Genomic DNA, 16,031 nt, shown 5'->3' with positions numbered 1-16,031 from the left:
CAGTCGCTGCTCCCTCTACCGGCCACCTCAGTGCACTGTGGGCAGGTTCAGCCGTTGCCAGGGGTGACTGCATCCTGGAGGTTTGGGTTGTCTGGCAGAAGCGGATGGTTGCCGTCTCGCACGGATGAATATTGAAGCGTTGCATTCGCCCTCGAACGAGACGTGCGAGAGAGAAAAAAGAAGCAGTGAAAAGGGACAAACATAAACACAGAGGCAAAGGGGAGAAAATGACTGACAGACAGACGGGACGGCAGAACAAGTCTGAATTTAAATTTGAGATATCGAAACAGACCCTTTGCTCTTTTGCTGCATCCATCTGCTCAGCCATGCATACATCCAACTCTCTCAATCTGAAAATGCATCTGATGCTTTAATGGTCCCAACGGGGAAGAAGCAGTTGGAGCAGCAAATAGTAACAAGATGCAGAAACCAAAAGATTCATAAAACGTATTAAAAATAGAGTCAGCATTATAAATGTATTACGTAATGAAAGCCATAGTTTGCAACAAAGCTATGCAGTGAAAATACACATACATGAGGTGCAGCGGTAAACCCTCAAATAAAGATTAAACATTACAATCAAACGGTTACACAACAGGGACACTATATCAGGATTACATTTGAGAAAAGTAGATTTTAAAATCAAAACACACACGTTTATTAAATGCAGATTTGGTTATTTTCACCGTGTTGTGTGTTCTCATTTACTCAGAGTATAATCTATAGCCTGTGTGTGTCCTGTTGGATCTTTACTGGACCTGAGGCTGTTTGCTTCTTCTGCTGAGGTCCGGTGTTTTCAGGTCTGCAGCATGGCCTTTAGCCGTGGCAGTTAAAAAGCCATTGAGGGAATGAGGAGCTTGGCTGCCGGTACCGTGTCTGTTAATAAATGACCTCTTACTGGAATTAGCAACCAACCTGGAGACAGATGGAGGAGAGGGGTGGGGGTGAAGAGGAAGGAGGATAGAACAGAAAGAGGGATGGAGGGAGGAAGAGAAGCCACATTTCTTTAAATGTAGCTCCGTTCATTTTCACTTTCTTGTTATTTTTTCTCTTTTCCTTTAGCTGCTAGCGTTATATAGTGTTGTTTTAAGGGACAGCTCTCCTTTCTGTGGGGCACACGCCTGCAGTCTGCCTGGCGTCTGAGGTGCACCTCTTTCATAATTGTAAAATAATGTGAGGCTTCAGAAATTGCATAAAGTTGTGAAGAGATATGATAAGTGATGATGAGGTGTGACACAGGAGTATTAGAAAGAGCGGTTGTGTTGCTGGCAACAACAGAAAAAGAATTACATTCCCTCATGCGCCCGCTGATGTTCTTTCTGGCTGCAGAATACGCTCGGAGGTATAATCCCAGGCTACTGACTCATGAAGTCGAGCACTAAATATATGCAGATTGCAAGCGCAAATGCAATAAAGACCACAGCGCACGTTTAATGTTTGCAAATCTCAGACCTGCATTCATTTTGATTAGTGAAACATGTCAAGATGAGAGAGAGGAAATGATCAAATTTCTCTTACATGTTAAAAATGTTTTTTCTCCGTGTTCATGAACACAGTGGAGCGTTTGCTCATCTTAATGTATCTTACTCTACCTTTCTCAGGTTAAAGACATTGTTACACTTTGGTATCTTTAAGACAAATCAACTGCAGTTAACTGATGCAGTTAAAAAATGACGTGACGTTGAAGTTATAGAGCCTCCAACATACTGATCTGCTAAATGCAGCTTTAAGGAAAGAAGCAAAAAATGTATTTAGCAGAAAATATACGTTTCTTTTTTAATTATCGATGGTAGTTTTAGCTTCTAATGATGAAGGCCAAAGTCTGTCCGTGCATTGTGCTCCTCCCCTTCGCTTCTCTCTCCTCCTCCTCAGAGCATCCCCTCTCTACGCCCCCACACTCCCCCCCCCCCCCCCCCCATCGTGTTGGACAGACCTTGCCTTCCGCCCCCGTACGAGACAGAGCATGGAATTTTCCAACCGGTCTCTGACTGCCTTTACACCAGAGCTTCACACACACACACACACACACACACACACACACACACACACACACACACACACACACACACACACACACACACACACACACACAGCCGTCAGAGGCAGGAGGCGTGTCTCATGACACATCATGTCAAAGGCGGGGAGTGAGGCCCGAGTGGCAACAGCCATCATACTGTTACTGAATCAAACATTCCTGCTGTAACCGTCAATGTTAACCTTAGTTATGAGGTTCACATTTAAGTTTTAAATTGGGTAGTAACCTACAATCTGTGTCTTTCATGCGTCTGCACTTAGTATGTTTATTTTTTCAGGTGTGAAATCTCAAAGTGAAAAATATAAAAGGTCATCTGAATCAAACAAAGGGTTTTGGTGTGAACATATTCATTTGTCTTTTCTCAGCAGAACTAAACATGCCGTATGTGTTATAACCTGCTAAATCGCCATTGCTCTGTGTGTCGTCGTCCCCCCCTTGTGCTATCCTGCAGTATTCTGTCGTCAGTTGGGTCTCAGCTCGACCTGAGGACACTACGAGCCGTCAGAGTGCTGCGACCTCTGAAACTGGTGTCTGGGATTCCCAGTAAGTGCTGTGTTTTGTTACCTTTGTGTGCACGCTGCTGCTCAGTCTGCTTTAACTAACCCTCAGTCTCTGTCATATATTGTAAATAATACTGTACATGCATGTACTGCATACCGCCTTTTGGTATTTTTGCATTTGACGAACCAATGCATATAGTTATTAGTTCTCAGAGCTCACATTGTTACTTTGAATGCTTCAACAAATTACATAAATAACTTCATATAGTGTAATATTTAGATGCATTGATTATACTACAAACTCTCCTCTGATTGTGTCCTCCAGGCCTGCAGGTGGTGCTCAAGTCCATTATGAAGGCTATGATCCCCCTGCTGCAGATTGGCCTGCTGTTGTTCGTGGCCATCCTCATGTTCGCCATCATCGGCCTGGAGTTCTACATGGGAAAATTCCACACTACCTGCTTCGATAAAATCACTCGTAAGACAAAAAATGAAGTAAAATAAGTTACATGTGGACAAACTATGCTGTTCTTTAAAGTGCTCAAGTTAAGTCTTAAGTCTTAATCATTGATAGAGTTATTTCCTGGTAGTTCATCCACATTCAAACTCATTGCCATCGCTGAGCCATATCAGCCGATACGTTTAAAGCTAATGTAAGAAAGTTAAACTCCTTGTTACCTCTCTAATATCTATTTTGTACTGTTGGGAAAACATCTCCTTCAAACAACTGTATTCATTTAAATTCCCGCCAAAAACTACATTTTAAAAGATTACATTTGAACACATTATTATAATGTTGTAATTTGCCGTCACACAATACTCCATACATCCAAGCAGGACTGTGCTGCCCACCGGCGGCTAACAGCTAACGATAACTAGCTCACTTCCTGCCAATTTCAACACCGATTTATTGTTCACAATGTAGATCTTGATGTTGATAATTGAGGTTATGATTGTTAAAAGTTTGCTTTCTGATCCAAAATTAATTTTGGTTGCATAACGTTATTGTAATGGTGGATCTTTCTCTCTTTGATCAGTAGAGGTAGTGGACGGTATACCGTGTGGTACGGAGCTGCCATCCCGGTTGTGTCCTAATGGCACAGTGTGTAAAGGTCACTGGATTGGACCAAACTACGGCATCACCCAGTTCGACAACATCCTTTTCGCCGTGCTGACCGTCTTCCAGTGCATCACCATGGAGGGATGGACAGAGATGCTCTACTACGTAAGTTAGCCTGTCCAGTGACGGTACAACATCAAGGAGTGTCCACCCCGAGCAGCTAGCACTCGATTTTATCTGGGCTGTTTATAGAATTGACTTGACTTATGCATCACCATGAAAAACACCAGAATGTTAATTTATAAACAGACTTAATTTATAAATCTTGAAAACACCGTCACCGAAAAACCGACGAGCGAGCGTATGTTGATTATGATCAGAAATGTTAACAATGCTCAACAGACTTTATGGTACCGTCACGCTTCAGGACAGGGGAGGACCCAAATGCAGAATACCAGCCAAGATTTTAACAAAAAGAGGGTTTTATTAACAAAAGCTAGCAAAATACAAAAGTACAAAGTAACAAAATAACACAAACCAAACTGAGGAAGGCACGGTGTAGGCACGGGGTAACATTACTGACAAACTGACAAGGAACAATGAGACAGACCAGGATATATACAAACAGACACCAAACGAGGAAACAAGACACAGCCGGGAAAAAGGCAAAAACACAAGGGCATGATGAGTGGACACAGGAGGATCAAATTAACAATCACAGAGGGAGGTAAAAAACACAACAGGAAGTAAAACAAGACAAGACACAAGGGGATGTGAACATTTCAAAATAAAACAGGAAACACGAAAACCAGATTGTGAAGTACTGACCCCAAAACCGACCGGTGTTTCAGGAAGAAGCAGTTGGCTAACCAGATGGAAAAAAGAAGTTATCAGACCGTAAAGCACAATGTGTTAAAAAGGCCTCTGCATCCGCACTCCGCTGTGCCAACTGGCTGAAACAAACGAGAACGCAGTGTTGTGTTTGAACGCAGTCTTGCACATAATGTTAAATCTACAAAAAATACCAAACCTATTACAGATATTAGTTGCTAGTTATCCTTCATAAAGCACACATCTGGTCACTCTTCCCACATAAATATGTATCATGTCTTAGTGGTTCTTCGTGTTCTCTGTGATGTTCAGCTGTTAATACAAAGCCCAATTCCAAGTGCAGCGTCTACACACTCCGACACAGTAGGTTGCAGTTGATACCTTTAAAGTTGGTCATCATCACAGAACAGTAAAAGAAGAAGAACACGCGCAGCTCGCTGTCTAGCAAGCCAGACTGGAGACGTTCTTCACAGTTTCAGAGGAAGACAACACCATTGCCATTTGGAACATAAAAGTTTTTTTCATATAGGCTACTTTACCGGAAAAAAATAAATGAACATGTAACAGTCAGAACTGTTCTTTGCTTTAGTTGTGAACAACAGTTGTATATCCATATCATGCATCTCTAGTTTGTACTGTAGGCTTTTAGTATCCTGAAGGACTGGCAGGGATGTTGGGGATTTGCTTGGATTTTATTCAACTAAATGAGGCAGAAAGTAGTTTGAGGTTTGAGTCAAAACACCATTTATTTGTCCGAAAGCCATTTGCCATTTATCTCTCCCTTTATCATTCTCTGTTTGACTTCCTTTATCCGTCTTCTCATCTGTCCTTTTCCTGCCTTCGGAGTGACTCTCCCTCCCTCTCCGCCTCCTTCTCTTCCACTCTCTATTCTGGTCCGTCTCGCTCTATATTTAACATCTTTTCTGATGGATGGAGGCTGACTTCCACACTCACACAGGCAGTCAGGAGGAAACCAATGAAAGTTTAATAGAGAACGGGCTGCTTGCAATGTACCATGCAGTATAAAACTAACGCATGCACACAGCGCTCCAGCAGCAGATAATAATCAGCTGATAGTTCCATTTAGGCCTTACACGGGAACAGAAACACAATATCCTGCAGGAACCTGATTTCTCTGATTCTCTGTCAGCTGGCTTTGTTTAGTGTTTGTTCAGTCAATTTAGTTCATGTTGACAAGCTCACCGAACACCTCGATGCAATAATTAGGGTGGTGCACCTTGATAGGGTGGTGATGGCCTAGTGGTCTAGTGGTCTAGAAGGTCGGGAGTTCAATACCAGGCTGCCACCATTGTACCCCTGAGCAAGGTACTTAACCCTGCGTTGCTCCAGGGAGACTGTCCCTGTACTTAGTTCAATGTAAGTCGCTCTGGATAAGAGCATCTGCTAGATGACCTGAAATGTAATAAATGGAGATGCTGCAATGTACTACCGCACATGGAACGTGTCTATGTTGTTGTTCCTGCGTTCCTCACAAAAGGTTGTGTCCCTCCTGACCTGCATAAAGACACTCCAGCTCTCCTTGGTTCCTGTGCACAAGAAATTGACTGCCAAGTGTTTTACAAGGAAGGAAATGCATTCAACACGTTTTGTTAAAACCTGAAGATAAACGCTGAGTTTTGGTTAGAAACCCTGAATGTAAACGTAACTTTTGTTCAGTGCTAAAGTGCACAGAACCAGTGTAGATGTCATTATACATAACTCCTTTATTACTGTTTACATACTGGTCTTTGTGAGGAGGTTAAACAGGTCATAATCCCCTAATATCTGTTATAACGCTGTGAAAACATCTTTCAAACAAATGTATTCCATCAAGTTTCTTGGATTTAAACGTATCCTGGTCCGCGGTGTCTGCGGCGCCATAGAGAAGTGAGAAACCTTCACCTTTTCAGATTTCTGCCATCGATGTACTTGGTACCGAAGTATCGGTTCTTGTGACATCCATTGGTACGGGAAGTATTTAGAGGTAAAACAATGAAAGAATCAATCCTCACTAAGGCTGTACTGGACCGAGAGGTGTAGTCAGTGCCTGTTGGAGATTATATATGAGAACAAAGAGGCTGCAGAGCAGAGGAGCATTACAAGTCATCATCAGTCTTGATGAACAAACACATTTATATATATGATGACCAGTAATAACCCGTGTGTCTGTTCTTCTCCTGCAGAGTAATGATGTGGAGGGCAGTGCCTGGAACTGGATGTACTACATCCCCCTCATCATCATCGGCTCCTTCTTCATGCTCAACCTGGTGCTGGGTGTACTCTCAGGGTATACTCACGTTCTAATATAGTACCATTTACTTCTGTATGCTCTGTATGATTAATATTTTGTGTTTTGTTTGATCGAAATAAGCAAAATAAAATAGAAAATGTGTCTGCAGTGAATTTGCCAAAGAGAGAGAGCGAGTGGAGAACAGGAGCGAGTTCCTGAAGCTGAGGCGACAGCAGCAGATTGAGAGAGAGCTCAACGGATACCTGGAGTGGATCTGCAAAGCAGGTCTGTGCACACTGATACACACACTGACACACACTTACACGCACTGCTCGTTGTGGAAACACACACTTAATCGTCATGCAGAGTGCTAACGTCTTGTTATTTTTGCTGAGAAGAAGTGATTCTGGCCGAGGATGACGTCACGGCCAACTTTGATGGTAACTCACCTTTTTCTCTCTTTTAATTTAATGTGTGTGTGTGTGTGTGTGTGTGTGTGTGTGTGTGTGTGTGTGTGTGTGTGTGTGGTATAAAAAGAGTGTAAGGACATTAGTGCAGTCTGTATGAAGACAAAGCTACATGGAGATAGAGAGAACTAAGCTTTTACAGTGACAGTTTTTATCACGAGAAGACGATTTGTAGAAATATAGCAGCAGAAAAATACAAAAGTACAAAGTAACAAAATAACACAAACCAAACTGAGGAAGGCACGGGGTAGGCACGGTAGGCACGGGGTAGACACAGGGTAGGCACGGGGTAGGCACGGGGTAACATTACTGACAAACCGACAAGGAACAATGAGACAGACCAGGATATATACACACAGACGCCAAACGGGGAAAGAAGACACAGAAAGGCAAAAACACAAGGGCATGATGAGTGGACATAGGAGGATCAAATTAACAATCACAGAGGGAGGGAAAAAACACAACAGGACGTAAAACAAGACAAGACTTGATTCTTAAAATCTAAAAGCGCTTTTCTAGTGCTGGTTTCTGGTTTGTTACACATTTAACAATGTGTTTAGCTAGTAATGCTAAGCACCTCTGGAAATATGTTTCATAAAACTGTGCTGCCTTTGCACAAATGTTATTGAAATTGCTGCTACATGGACGGCAGTTAAACATTGACGACACAATCCTTTTTTTTCTTCTCATTGCCAGGAACAAGGCGAAGGCCGACCATCAAAACCAAAAACAACAAGACGGAGCTGCTGAACCCTGAGGAAGGAGAGGACAACATGGGAGATGCAGTAGGTAAGAACAACCGAGGGATGGCTCTGTGTGTGCAGAGGACGGAGACGTGAGGAGGAAAACGTCTTTCTAATCGTACGCCAGTCATTTCTCTTCTGTATGTCACATGCTGAGAAGTTTCTGTTCCTTTCCAGGCAAAGTGCAGCACTTTGGTTTGTTTTATGTTTTATGTGTTCGTAGTAAAGTAGTCGTGGTTATGGATCCAAATGAAATCAGTCAAACTTAACTGTAGCCGGTCCCTCCCTCCCCCCAGGTTTTGCCCGCTCCAGTATAAAGAGTGGGAAAGACGGCTCCAATTACAGTAAGAAGGAGCGACGACTGCGATTCTTCATCCGCAAGATAGTGAAGACTCAGGCTTTCTATTGGACGGTGCTCTGCCTGGTGGGCCTCAACACCATGTGTGTGGCTGCGGTGCATTACAACCAGCCGGACGTGCTCTCTGACTTTCTCTGTATGTAAACACACTCACTATACACAGACACACAACACACACTGAAATGCTACATTTCAAATGTTTAGAATCCAACACTAAACGTACACACTGACTGTGTTCAGTGACGTGAGAAACACAAGCTTCTTTTGAATTCTTTCTCAGTATTTTCAGCCGTATTGCTGCAACATTCAAACCACTAACTCCTTTAAATAGCTTCGTCCAGCAGGATCCCTCTGGTTTTTAGTCATACTTACTCACCTCAACTAAAAACAACTGTTTTTGTTCTGGTGTCAATAAAGGTTTCAAGTGTGAGAAATAAAACATTTTATCTTTGCACTCTAAATGAGATCCAACATATTCAGCAGGAATACTCAACATTTCAGAACAACCAAAATAAGTGCTGAAAGACTTTACAAAGAGTTAACGACTGTTAACAGTGATATGTTTCACATTCTGCTTATTTCTTTCATTCACACACACACACCCACACACACACACACACACACACACACACACACACACACACACACACACACACACACACACACACAGAGTTTGTCCCTGGCTGGTGTCCAGTATCGTTAGCATATGAAGCTGATGGAGTCCATTCATCACTAGACTGTCATACACTGCTGGACTCACTCCACTATTGACTTTCACTCATCTAACTCTCTCTTTCTCTCTCTTCTCTGTCTCCCTCTCTCTCTCTCTCTCTCTCTTTCTCTCTATCTCTCTCACTCTCTCTCTCTCTCTATCTGTCTCTTTCTCACTGTCTCTCTCTCTCACGCTCTCTCTCACTCTCTCTCTCTCTCTGTCTCGCTCTCTCTCTATCTCTCTCTCTATCTGTCTCTTTATCACTCTCTCTCTCACTCTCTCTCTCTCTGTCTCTTTCTCACTCTCTCTCTCACTCTCTTTCTCACTCTCTCTCTCTCACTCTCTCTCTATCTTTCTCTCTATCTTTCTCTCTATCTCTCTCACTCTCTCTCTCTCTCTCTCTCTCTTTCTCTCTATCTCTCTCACTCTCTCTCTCTCTCTATCTGTCTCTTTCTCACTGTCTCTCTCTCTCACGCTCTCTCTCACTCTCTCTCTCTCTCTGTCTCGCTCTCTCTCTATCTCTCTCTCTATCTGTCTCTTTATCACTCTCTCTCTCACTCTCTCTCTCTCTGTCTCTTTCTCACTCTCTCTCTCACTCTCTTTCTCACTCTCTCTCTCTCACTCTCTCTATCTTTCTCTCTATCTTTCTCTCTATCTCTCTCACTCTCTCTCTCTCTGTCTCTCTCTCACACCCTCTGTCTCTTTATCACTCTCTCCCTGTCTCTTTCTCACTCTCTCTCTCTCTCTCTCTCTCTCTCTCTCTCTATCTGTCTCTTTCTCACTGTCTCTCTCACTCTCTCACTCTCTCTCACTCTGTCTCGCTCTCTCTCTATCTCTCTCTCTATCTGTCTCTTTATCACTCTCTCTCTCTCTCACTCTCACTCTCTCTCTCTCTCTCTGTCTCTTTCTCACTCTCTCTCTCTCTGTCTCTCTCTATCTTTCTCTCTCTATTTCTTTCTTTCGCTTCTGTATTTTTCAATCCACTCTTTATCTTTCCATGACCTCACCCTCTTTCATTTTCACCTTCCTCTATCCCCAATTTAACCCACTCCCTGCTTCTGTCTCCTCATTCCTGCCCTCTCCTTCCTCCCTCCCTCTCTTTCTCCTCCCTTCATTCCTCCCTCCCTCTCTTCCTTCCTCCCTCCCTCTCTCTTCCCCCCCTCCAGTCTATGCAGAGTTTATCTTCCTCGGTTTGTTCATGTCTGAGATGCTGATCAAGATGTATGGTCTGGGCATCCAGCCCTACCTCCACTCCTCATTCAACTGCTTCGACTGTGTGGTGAGTGCACACACACACACACACACACACACACACACACACACACACACACACACGCACACACACACACACAAACACACACACACACACACACACACACACACACACACACACACACACACACACACACAAACACACACACTGAGTGGAAAAACAAAAGGCGCTCATAACGATCAGGTTTTGATGACAAACCCAACACTTCATTTAATCAACAGATTTGAGAAATAGATTTTTCTCATGTTGCTCTGCGACAAATGAACAAAGAGCCGACTCAGCGTCTTGTTTGTCACAAATACATGTGCAATAACCGCGCATTCATTTCGTCATGCCGACATTGTTCCAGAGGCTTATTGGCAGGTTATTCCGTTATATGCTGACATACACTACATGGAGTTAGAGTTAGAGTTGTGTCGTGGTCTCAGCTACAAAGCTCACACTAACTTTGCAGGACAGTTGTGTAGAGACCTGGAGGTTTGGCTCTCTTTAGGATCTGCTCACAAGTTGTTAAAATATGGAGCATTTTAAATGAGTCTTTGAATTCAAATGAACGAAAGTATTGTGCAGGTTTTACGGCCGCTAAATCTACACAAAGAAACAAGACAAAAAGACCTTTGACCCCTCGCACGCACAAGGAAAAGCCCCTCAGTTAAAGGGGGAAACGTTCTAAACCTCAGGGAGAGACTGAGGAGGATCCTCTCCCAGGACGGACAGACGTGCAATAAAAAGAACTGCATCCCATCATTGCGCTGTCAATGAAGCATATTGTCTCAGTGCTGCTGTGCTGTTTGCACAAGTAAATAACTCTGTGCATTTATCAGCGTTCATTTTCTGTATTGCATGTGTGTGTGTGTGTGTGTGTGTGTGTGTGTGTGTGTGTGTGTGTGTGTGTGTGTGTACGCAGGTCATTGTGGGCAGTATCTTTGAGGTGGTGTGGGCCACCATCAAACCAGGAACATCCTTCGGGATCAGTGTGTTAAGAGCTCTGCGTCTGCTCCGCATCTTCAAAGTCACCAAGTAAGCTTCTCTCTCTCTCTCTCTCTCTCTCTCTCTCTCTTACACACACACACACACACACACACACACACACACACACACACACACACACACTTATGTCCATCAGCACGCACACATGAGACAATGAGGATAATGAGGATCATGATGACAAACTGAGGTTGTGGTTCTGACAGCTTCTCTCTGTGAGCACGGTGACACTTCTTCGACGCTCCCTTGAGGAGAAGCTTTAATTGGATTTGGCTCACGCACATTGTTCTGTTTGTTTGTGTGTTTGCTCCGTGCTCGTCATCACGCTGCTCATTTGGACGAATCTCACTTAGAAATGAGTCGTTGAGCTGCAGTGAGGTTACCTGGGGAGATCACCAGAGTATATGTGTGGGGCGGTTGCCACCTCAGTTCAAGGATTTTTCCCCGCGGTTCCCCTTCTTTGCACTTCCATCTCTAATCTTCCTCCTCAGGTACTGGGCTCCTCTTCGAAACCTGGTGGTTTCTCTGCTCAACTCCATGAAGTCCATCGTCAGTTTGCTGTTCCTCCTCTTCCTCTTCATCGTGGTCTTTGCCTTGTTGGGGATGCAGCTGTTTGGAGGACAGTCAGTATCAACACACACTTGAAAAACAAGCTCAGTTCTCAGTATTAACGAAACGTTTCTGTTTGTGTGTGTGTGTGTGACTGACGGGGTTCCACTTTTTTCAGATTCAACTTCAAGGAGGGAACCCCGTCGACTAACTTTGACACTTTTGCTGCAGCGATCATGACGGTGTTTCAGGTAGGACAGAGAGACGATGAAACATGTTGTGTAAAGTAATAATATTAATATGATGTGGCCCATTTTGACCCTTTAATAAAAATCATGGATTAGCTACCAGTCATCTTGTCCACTGACATTCTTTTACATAAAGGTTAATTCAATGGTTGACAGTCAGCTGTGAGACTCGTACACACTCATACACACTCATGTGCATTTTGAGGACATCTGAAGCTGAGTCTCTGAGTGACAGGTGTGTGTGTGTGTGTGTGTGTGTGTGTGTGTGTGTGTGTGTGTGTGTGTGTGTGTGTGTGTGTGTCTGTGTCTGTGTGTTCCTTATTACCCCATCAGTAACATTAAGTTAAATTCTACTCAATTGTATTTGTTCTGTTCTCCTTTAGTTCTTTAGTTTTTCACGTGATTGTTATTGTAAGTGACACAGCTTGATGTGCAACATGTGATATGTTCATTTAGTTTTTTATCTTATTCTTTCATTCATAAAGATAAGAAAGGGATTTAATTCACAATAATTCATAATATTGTCACAGTTGTCACATGGAAACGTTGCTTCTGTGAAGTGGTGAAACTACATAAAATAATTAACAAATAATATGATTAAGTGGTGAAAATACTTAAGGCTTGCAGAGCAAATTACATTTATATATAAATATATTTAAAAAAATCTTTTTTCAGGAAGTAAATGTGTTTCCCCTCTTGTGTTCTGTGTACAGGTCCTGACAGGAGAGGACTGGAACATGGTGATGTACGATGGCATCAAGTCCCAGGGAGGAGTGAACGACAAAGGGATGGTGTTCTCCATCTTCTTCATCGTCCTCACGCTTTTTGGCAACTGTATCCTTCTCACATATATATATATATATATACACACAATATGCAATATACAATATGCATGTATGTAAATATCCTAAACAGAAATGCAGACAGATCGTTTTATAACGATGATGAAATGTAGATGATGACTCTGAGCTCTACAAATGTCTTTCTTTCTCTGAGTCTGCATCCCAGAATCTCTCCTTCCCTCTCTTCTCCGTGCTCCCTAAGAAACTCTCCTCTCCCGGCGTCCGTGCATCAATATGTCTCCTTAACTTCTGCCCGCACAGACACTCTGCTTAACGTCTTCTTGGCCATCGCCGTCGACAATCTGGCCAACGCCCAGGAGCTCACCAAGGTACGGAATCAAATGTTGAAGCTATGAAAGATATCTTTTTGGACATTTAGTTTTGACCTGTAATCGTAGAATAAATCTGTAAAATGTTGAACACACCAGTGAGTAAAATTATGATTATGTCTTATATCTGAACGTTTCAGTGTATTAAGTCCTGCAGCTGTATGAAAACGCCACAATCAGGGGTAGAAATAAAATAACTACACAATGTATGTTGTGCAGAATAACACTGTTATAATGCTATAAGCTTTTATGGATTAAAGGGGGAAGCATTCATCACACGTGATTAGTTCAAGGACCGTCGATAATGTCCGTTTTTACCGTTTCTGCCTGTGATTTTTAAAGACAACATGCTTTTGGGGTTCAGGGCATTTGCTTGAAAGACTACAAAACAGACTTCTTTTGATATATTAATTATTTTATGTGCCACCGAAATCAAGTGATTGAGTTCTCTTCTCTAATAGGACGAGGAGGAACAGGAGGAAGCAGCCAATCAGAAGACAGCAATGCAGAAGGCTAAGGAAGTAGCAGAGGTCAGCCCGCTGTCAGCAGCCAACCTGTCTATTGCTGCGTGAGTACACACACTCATCTAAAGCATAAATACAATACAACGCATACACATGCTGTACATGAACACAACATACACAGGTAAACTAAATAGTTTCGCACACACACTCAAACATTTCTGGACTAAAGTCTTTCTTTCTCACCCTTTTTGTAAAATGGCTCTCACACAGAAAGCCCTGTGTCTTTCCTAACTTCCGTGATTGGCAGGCATTCATGCACACACACACACACACACACACACACACACACACACACCCACCATCACACTCTCCCCACGTTCTCATCCTCTAAAATATGATTAAACGATTGTTCTGAGAGTGAAAGGAACAGATTCAGGTCTTTGTGAAGTGAAGATGAGCGAGAGGCGGACAGGCTGTAGAATCTGCTCCTGGCAGCAGAAACGCTGACAATGGGACGCATCAAAACGATGCTCACAAAAACCCTGCTGCTCCTTCAGAAGTCACCGGACTCTTCAGTCTCCACGGCGAGCCTTTGATCGCAAGATTAGAAGCTGCTGCTTTTGTGCTACAGTTCTGCTTGTCAATTAGAAACTAACTTGTCAGTCACTGTACCAGTCACTGTACCAGCGGTACTTCTACATTCAAAGAGAACATCAGCCTTTGTGAAAATGTCAATGTATAGTCTTCAAATATAAGATGAATCCTACAAAACATAATCCTATACACACACAAACTGTTAATTACAGTGTAATTCATATCCAATGTGAAAACACTGCATGCTGCTTGCACTGCTGCTGATATTGGAGCTCTACAGACGTCATTGTTCAGCTTCAGACTTCCTTCATTTACACATTGAAACTGTAGCTTGAATATACTTTTATATCCACATTTGCTTTATTCGTTTTTGTACTAAAGTTCTTTCCTTGTTAAAGTTGTTCTGTTACTGTTGCTGCTGTTTACCACAGAGATCGTATGGTTCCATCTCTATCTTACCATCCTCCATCTTTGTTTTCCCTACCTGTGTTCACCAACAGTAAGGAGCAGCAGAAGAACAACATCAAGGGCAGCAAGTCAGTGTGGGAGCAGAGAACCAGTGAGATCCGCCGACAGAACCTGATGACAAGTCGTGAAGCGCTCTACAACGAGCTGGAGCAGGAGGACTGGAAGGTGGGAGGTGAAGGGGAGGAGGTGAGGATTCAGATTTATATTGATTTATATTTGAGGACAAAATTGACCTGGAAGTGTTTGTCAATTACTGCAAAGTTGTAGATTTTCTCTTAGAGTTTGCACGTGAGATGAAGTTCATCCTCGTTCCACTGTAAAATGTAATAAGTCGGTCTGGGATCATTACAAAGTTTACATTAACATCCATGTAAGTAGAGTCTTGGTGAGGAGGCTCCTCGTCATTATGGCTGCTGACCACTACTTTCAAATCAAATCAAATCAAATCAAATGTATTTATATAGACCAATATCACAAATTATACATTTGTCTCAGTGTGCTTTACAGACTGTACAGCACATGACACCCTCTGTCCTTAGACCCTCTGTCCTTAGACCCTCTGTCCTTACACCCTCTGTCCTCGCATCGCACAAGGAAAAACTTCCTAAAAGAAACCCCATAATTAAAGGGGAAAAATATTCTAAACCTCAGGGAGAGCAACTGAGGAGGGATCCCTCTCCCAGGACGGACAGACGTGCAATAGATGTCGTGTGTACAGGATAAACAACATAGTACAAATTCAACATCTGACAGAAATGATGTTGTGTTGAAAAAGAGAAAGTTTGGATGAATCCAGGAAAATGTCTAAAAGGATTCCCGATGTCCAGCAGGACCAGGGCAGCAGGCGCAGCCACGATTCATGATCCTGACGTAAACTTTATCAGTGGCAACCTGCCACATGAGAGACAGAAACTCTGGAGATGATACCCCGGATGATGAGTTAGTAACAACATTTACATAAATGCATACAGATAGAGAAGGAGAAGAAGAGAGGGAGGAGAGGAGAGAGGAAGAGAAGGAGGAGAGCAGGGAGGTGTCCCCCGGCAGTCTAAGCCTATAGCAGCATAACTAGGGGCTGATCCAAGGCAAGCCTGAGCCAGCCCTAACTATAAGCTTTATCAAAAAGGAAAGTCTTTAGCCTGCTCTTAAATGTAGAGAGGGTGTCTGCCTCCCGAACACAAACTGGAAGCTGGTTCCACTGGAGAGGAGCTTGATAGCTGAAGGCTCTGGCTCCCATTGTACTCTTAGAGACTCTAGGAACCACAAGTAACCCTGCAGTCTGGGAGCGTAATGCTCTAGTTGGTTTGTAAGGTACTATGAGATCTTTAAGATATGCTGGAG

General features: G+C 43.0%; 1 protein-coding gene across 1 annotated transcript in view; it reads left to right on the top strand.

The window, feature by feature from the left end:
* The window catches only part of cacna1ab (calcium channel, voltage-dependent, P/Q type, alpha 1A subunit, b), a 98,866-nt gene that overhangs the window by 15,469 nt on the left and 67,366 nt on the right, over positions 1–16,031 (top strand). Inside the window, exons 4-19 of the mRNA XM_029427294.1 lie at positions 2,487–2,578; positions 2,861–3,013; positions 3,573–3,760; positions 6,610–6,713; positions 6,826–6,941; positions 7,055–7,096; positions 7,820–7,912; positions 8,163–8,360; positions 10,103–10,215; positions 11,117–11,229; positions 11,688–11,819; positions 11,924–11,996; positions 12,707–12,827; positions 13,097–13,164; positions 13,626–13,732; positions 14,723–14,876. Coding sequence (XP_029283154.1) covers positions 2,487–2,578; positions 2,861–3,013; positions 3,573–3,760; positions 6,610–6,713; positions 6,826–6,941; positions 7,055–7,096; positions 7,820–7,912; positions 8,163–8,360; positions 10,103–10,215; positions 11,117–11,229; positions 11,688–11,819; positions 11,924–11,996; positions 12,707–12,827; positions 13,097–13,164; positions 13,626–13,732; positions 14,723–14,876 — 1,867 coding nt within the window. The remainder of the gene's footprint in view (positions 1–2,486; positions 2,579–2,860; positions 3,014–3,572; positions 3,761–6,609; positions 6,714–6,825; positions 6,942–7,054; positions 7,097–7,819; positions 7,913–8,162; positions 8,361–10,102; positions 10,216–11,116; positions 11,230–11,687; positions 11,820–11,923; positions 11,997–12,706; positions 12,828–13,096; positions 13,165–13,625; positions 13,733–14,722; positions 14,877–16,031) is intronic.

Source organism: Cottoperca gobio, unplaced genomic scaffold (assembly GCF_900634415.1).
Source record: "Cottoperca gobio unplaced genomic scaffold, fCotGob3.1 fCotGob3_30arrow_ctg1, whole genome shotgun sequence".
Taxonomy (NCBI): Eukaryota; Metazoa; Chordata; class Actinopteri; order Perciformes; family Bovichtidae; genus Cottoperca; species Cottoperca gobio.
The sequence above is the reverse complement of the archived record's forward strand: the minus strand, read 5'-3'. Positions and strand labels throughout refer to the sequence as shown.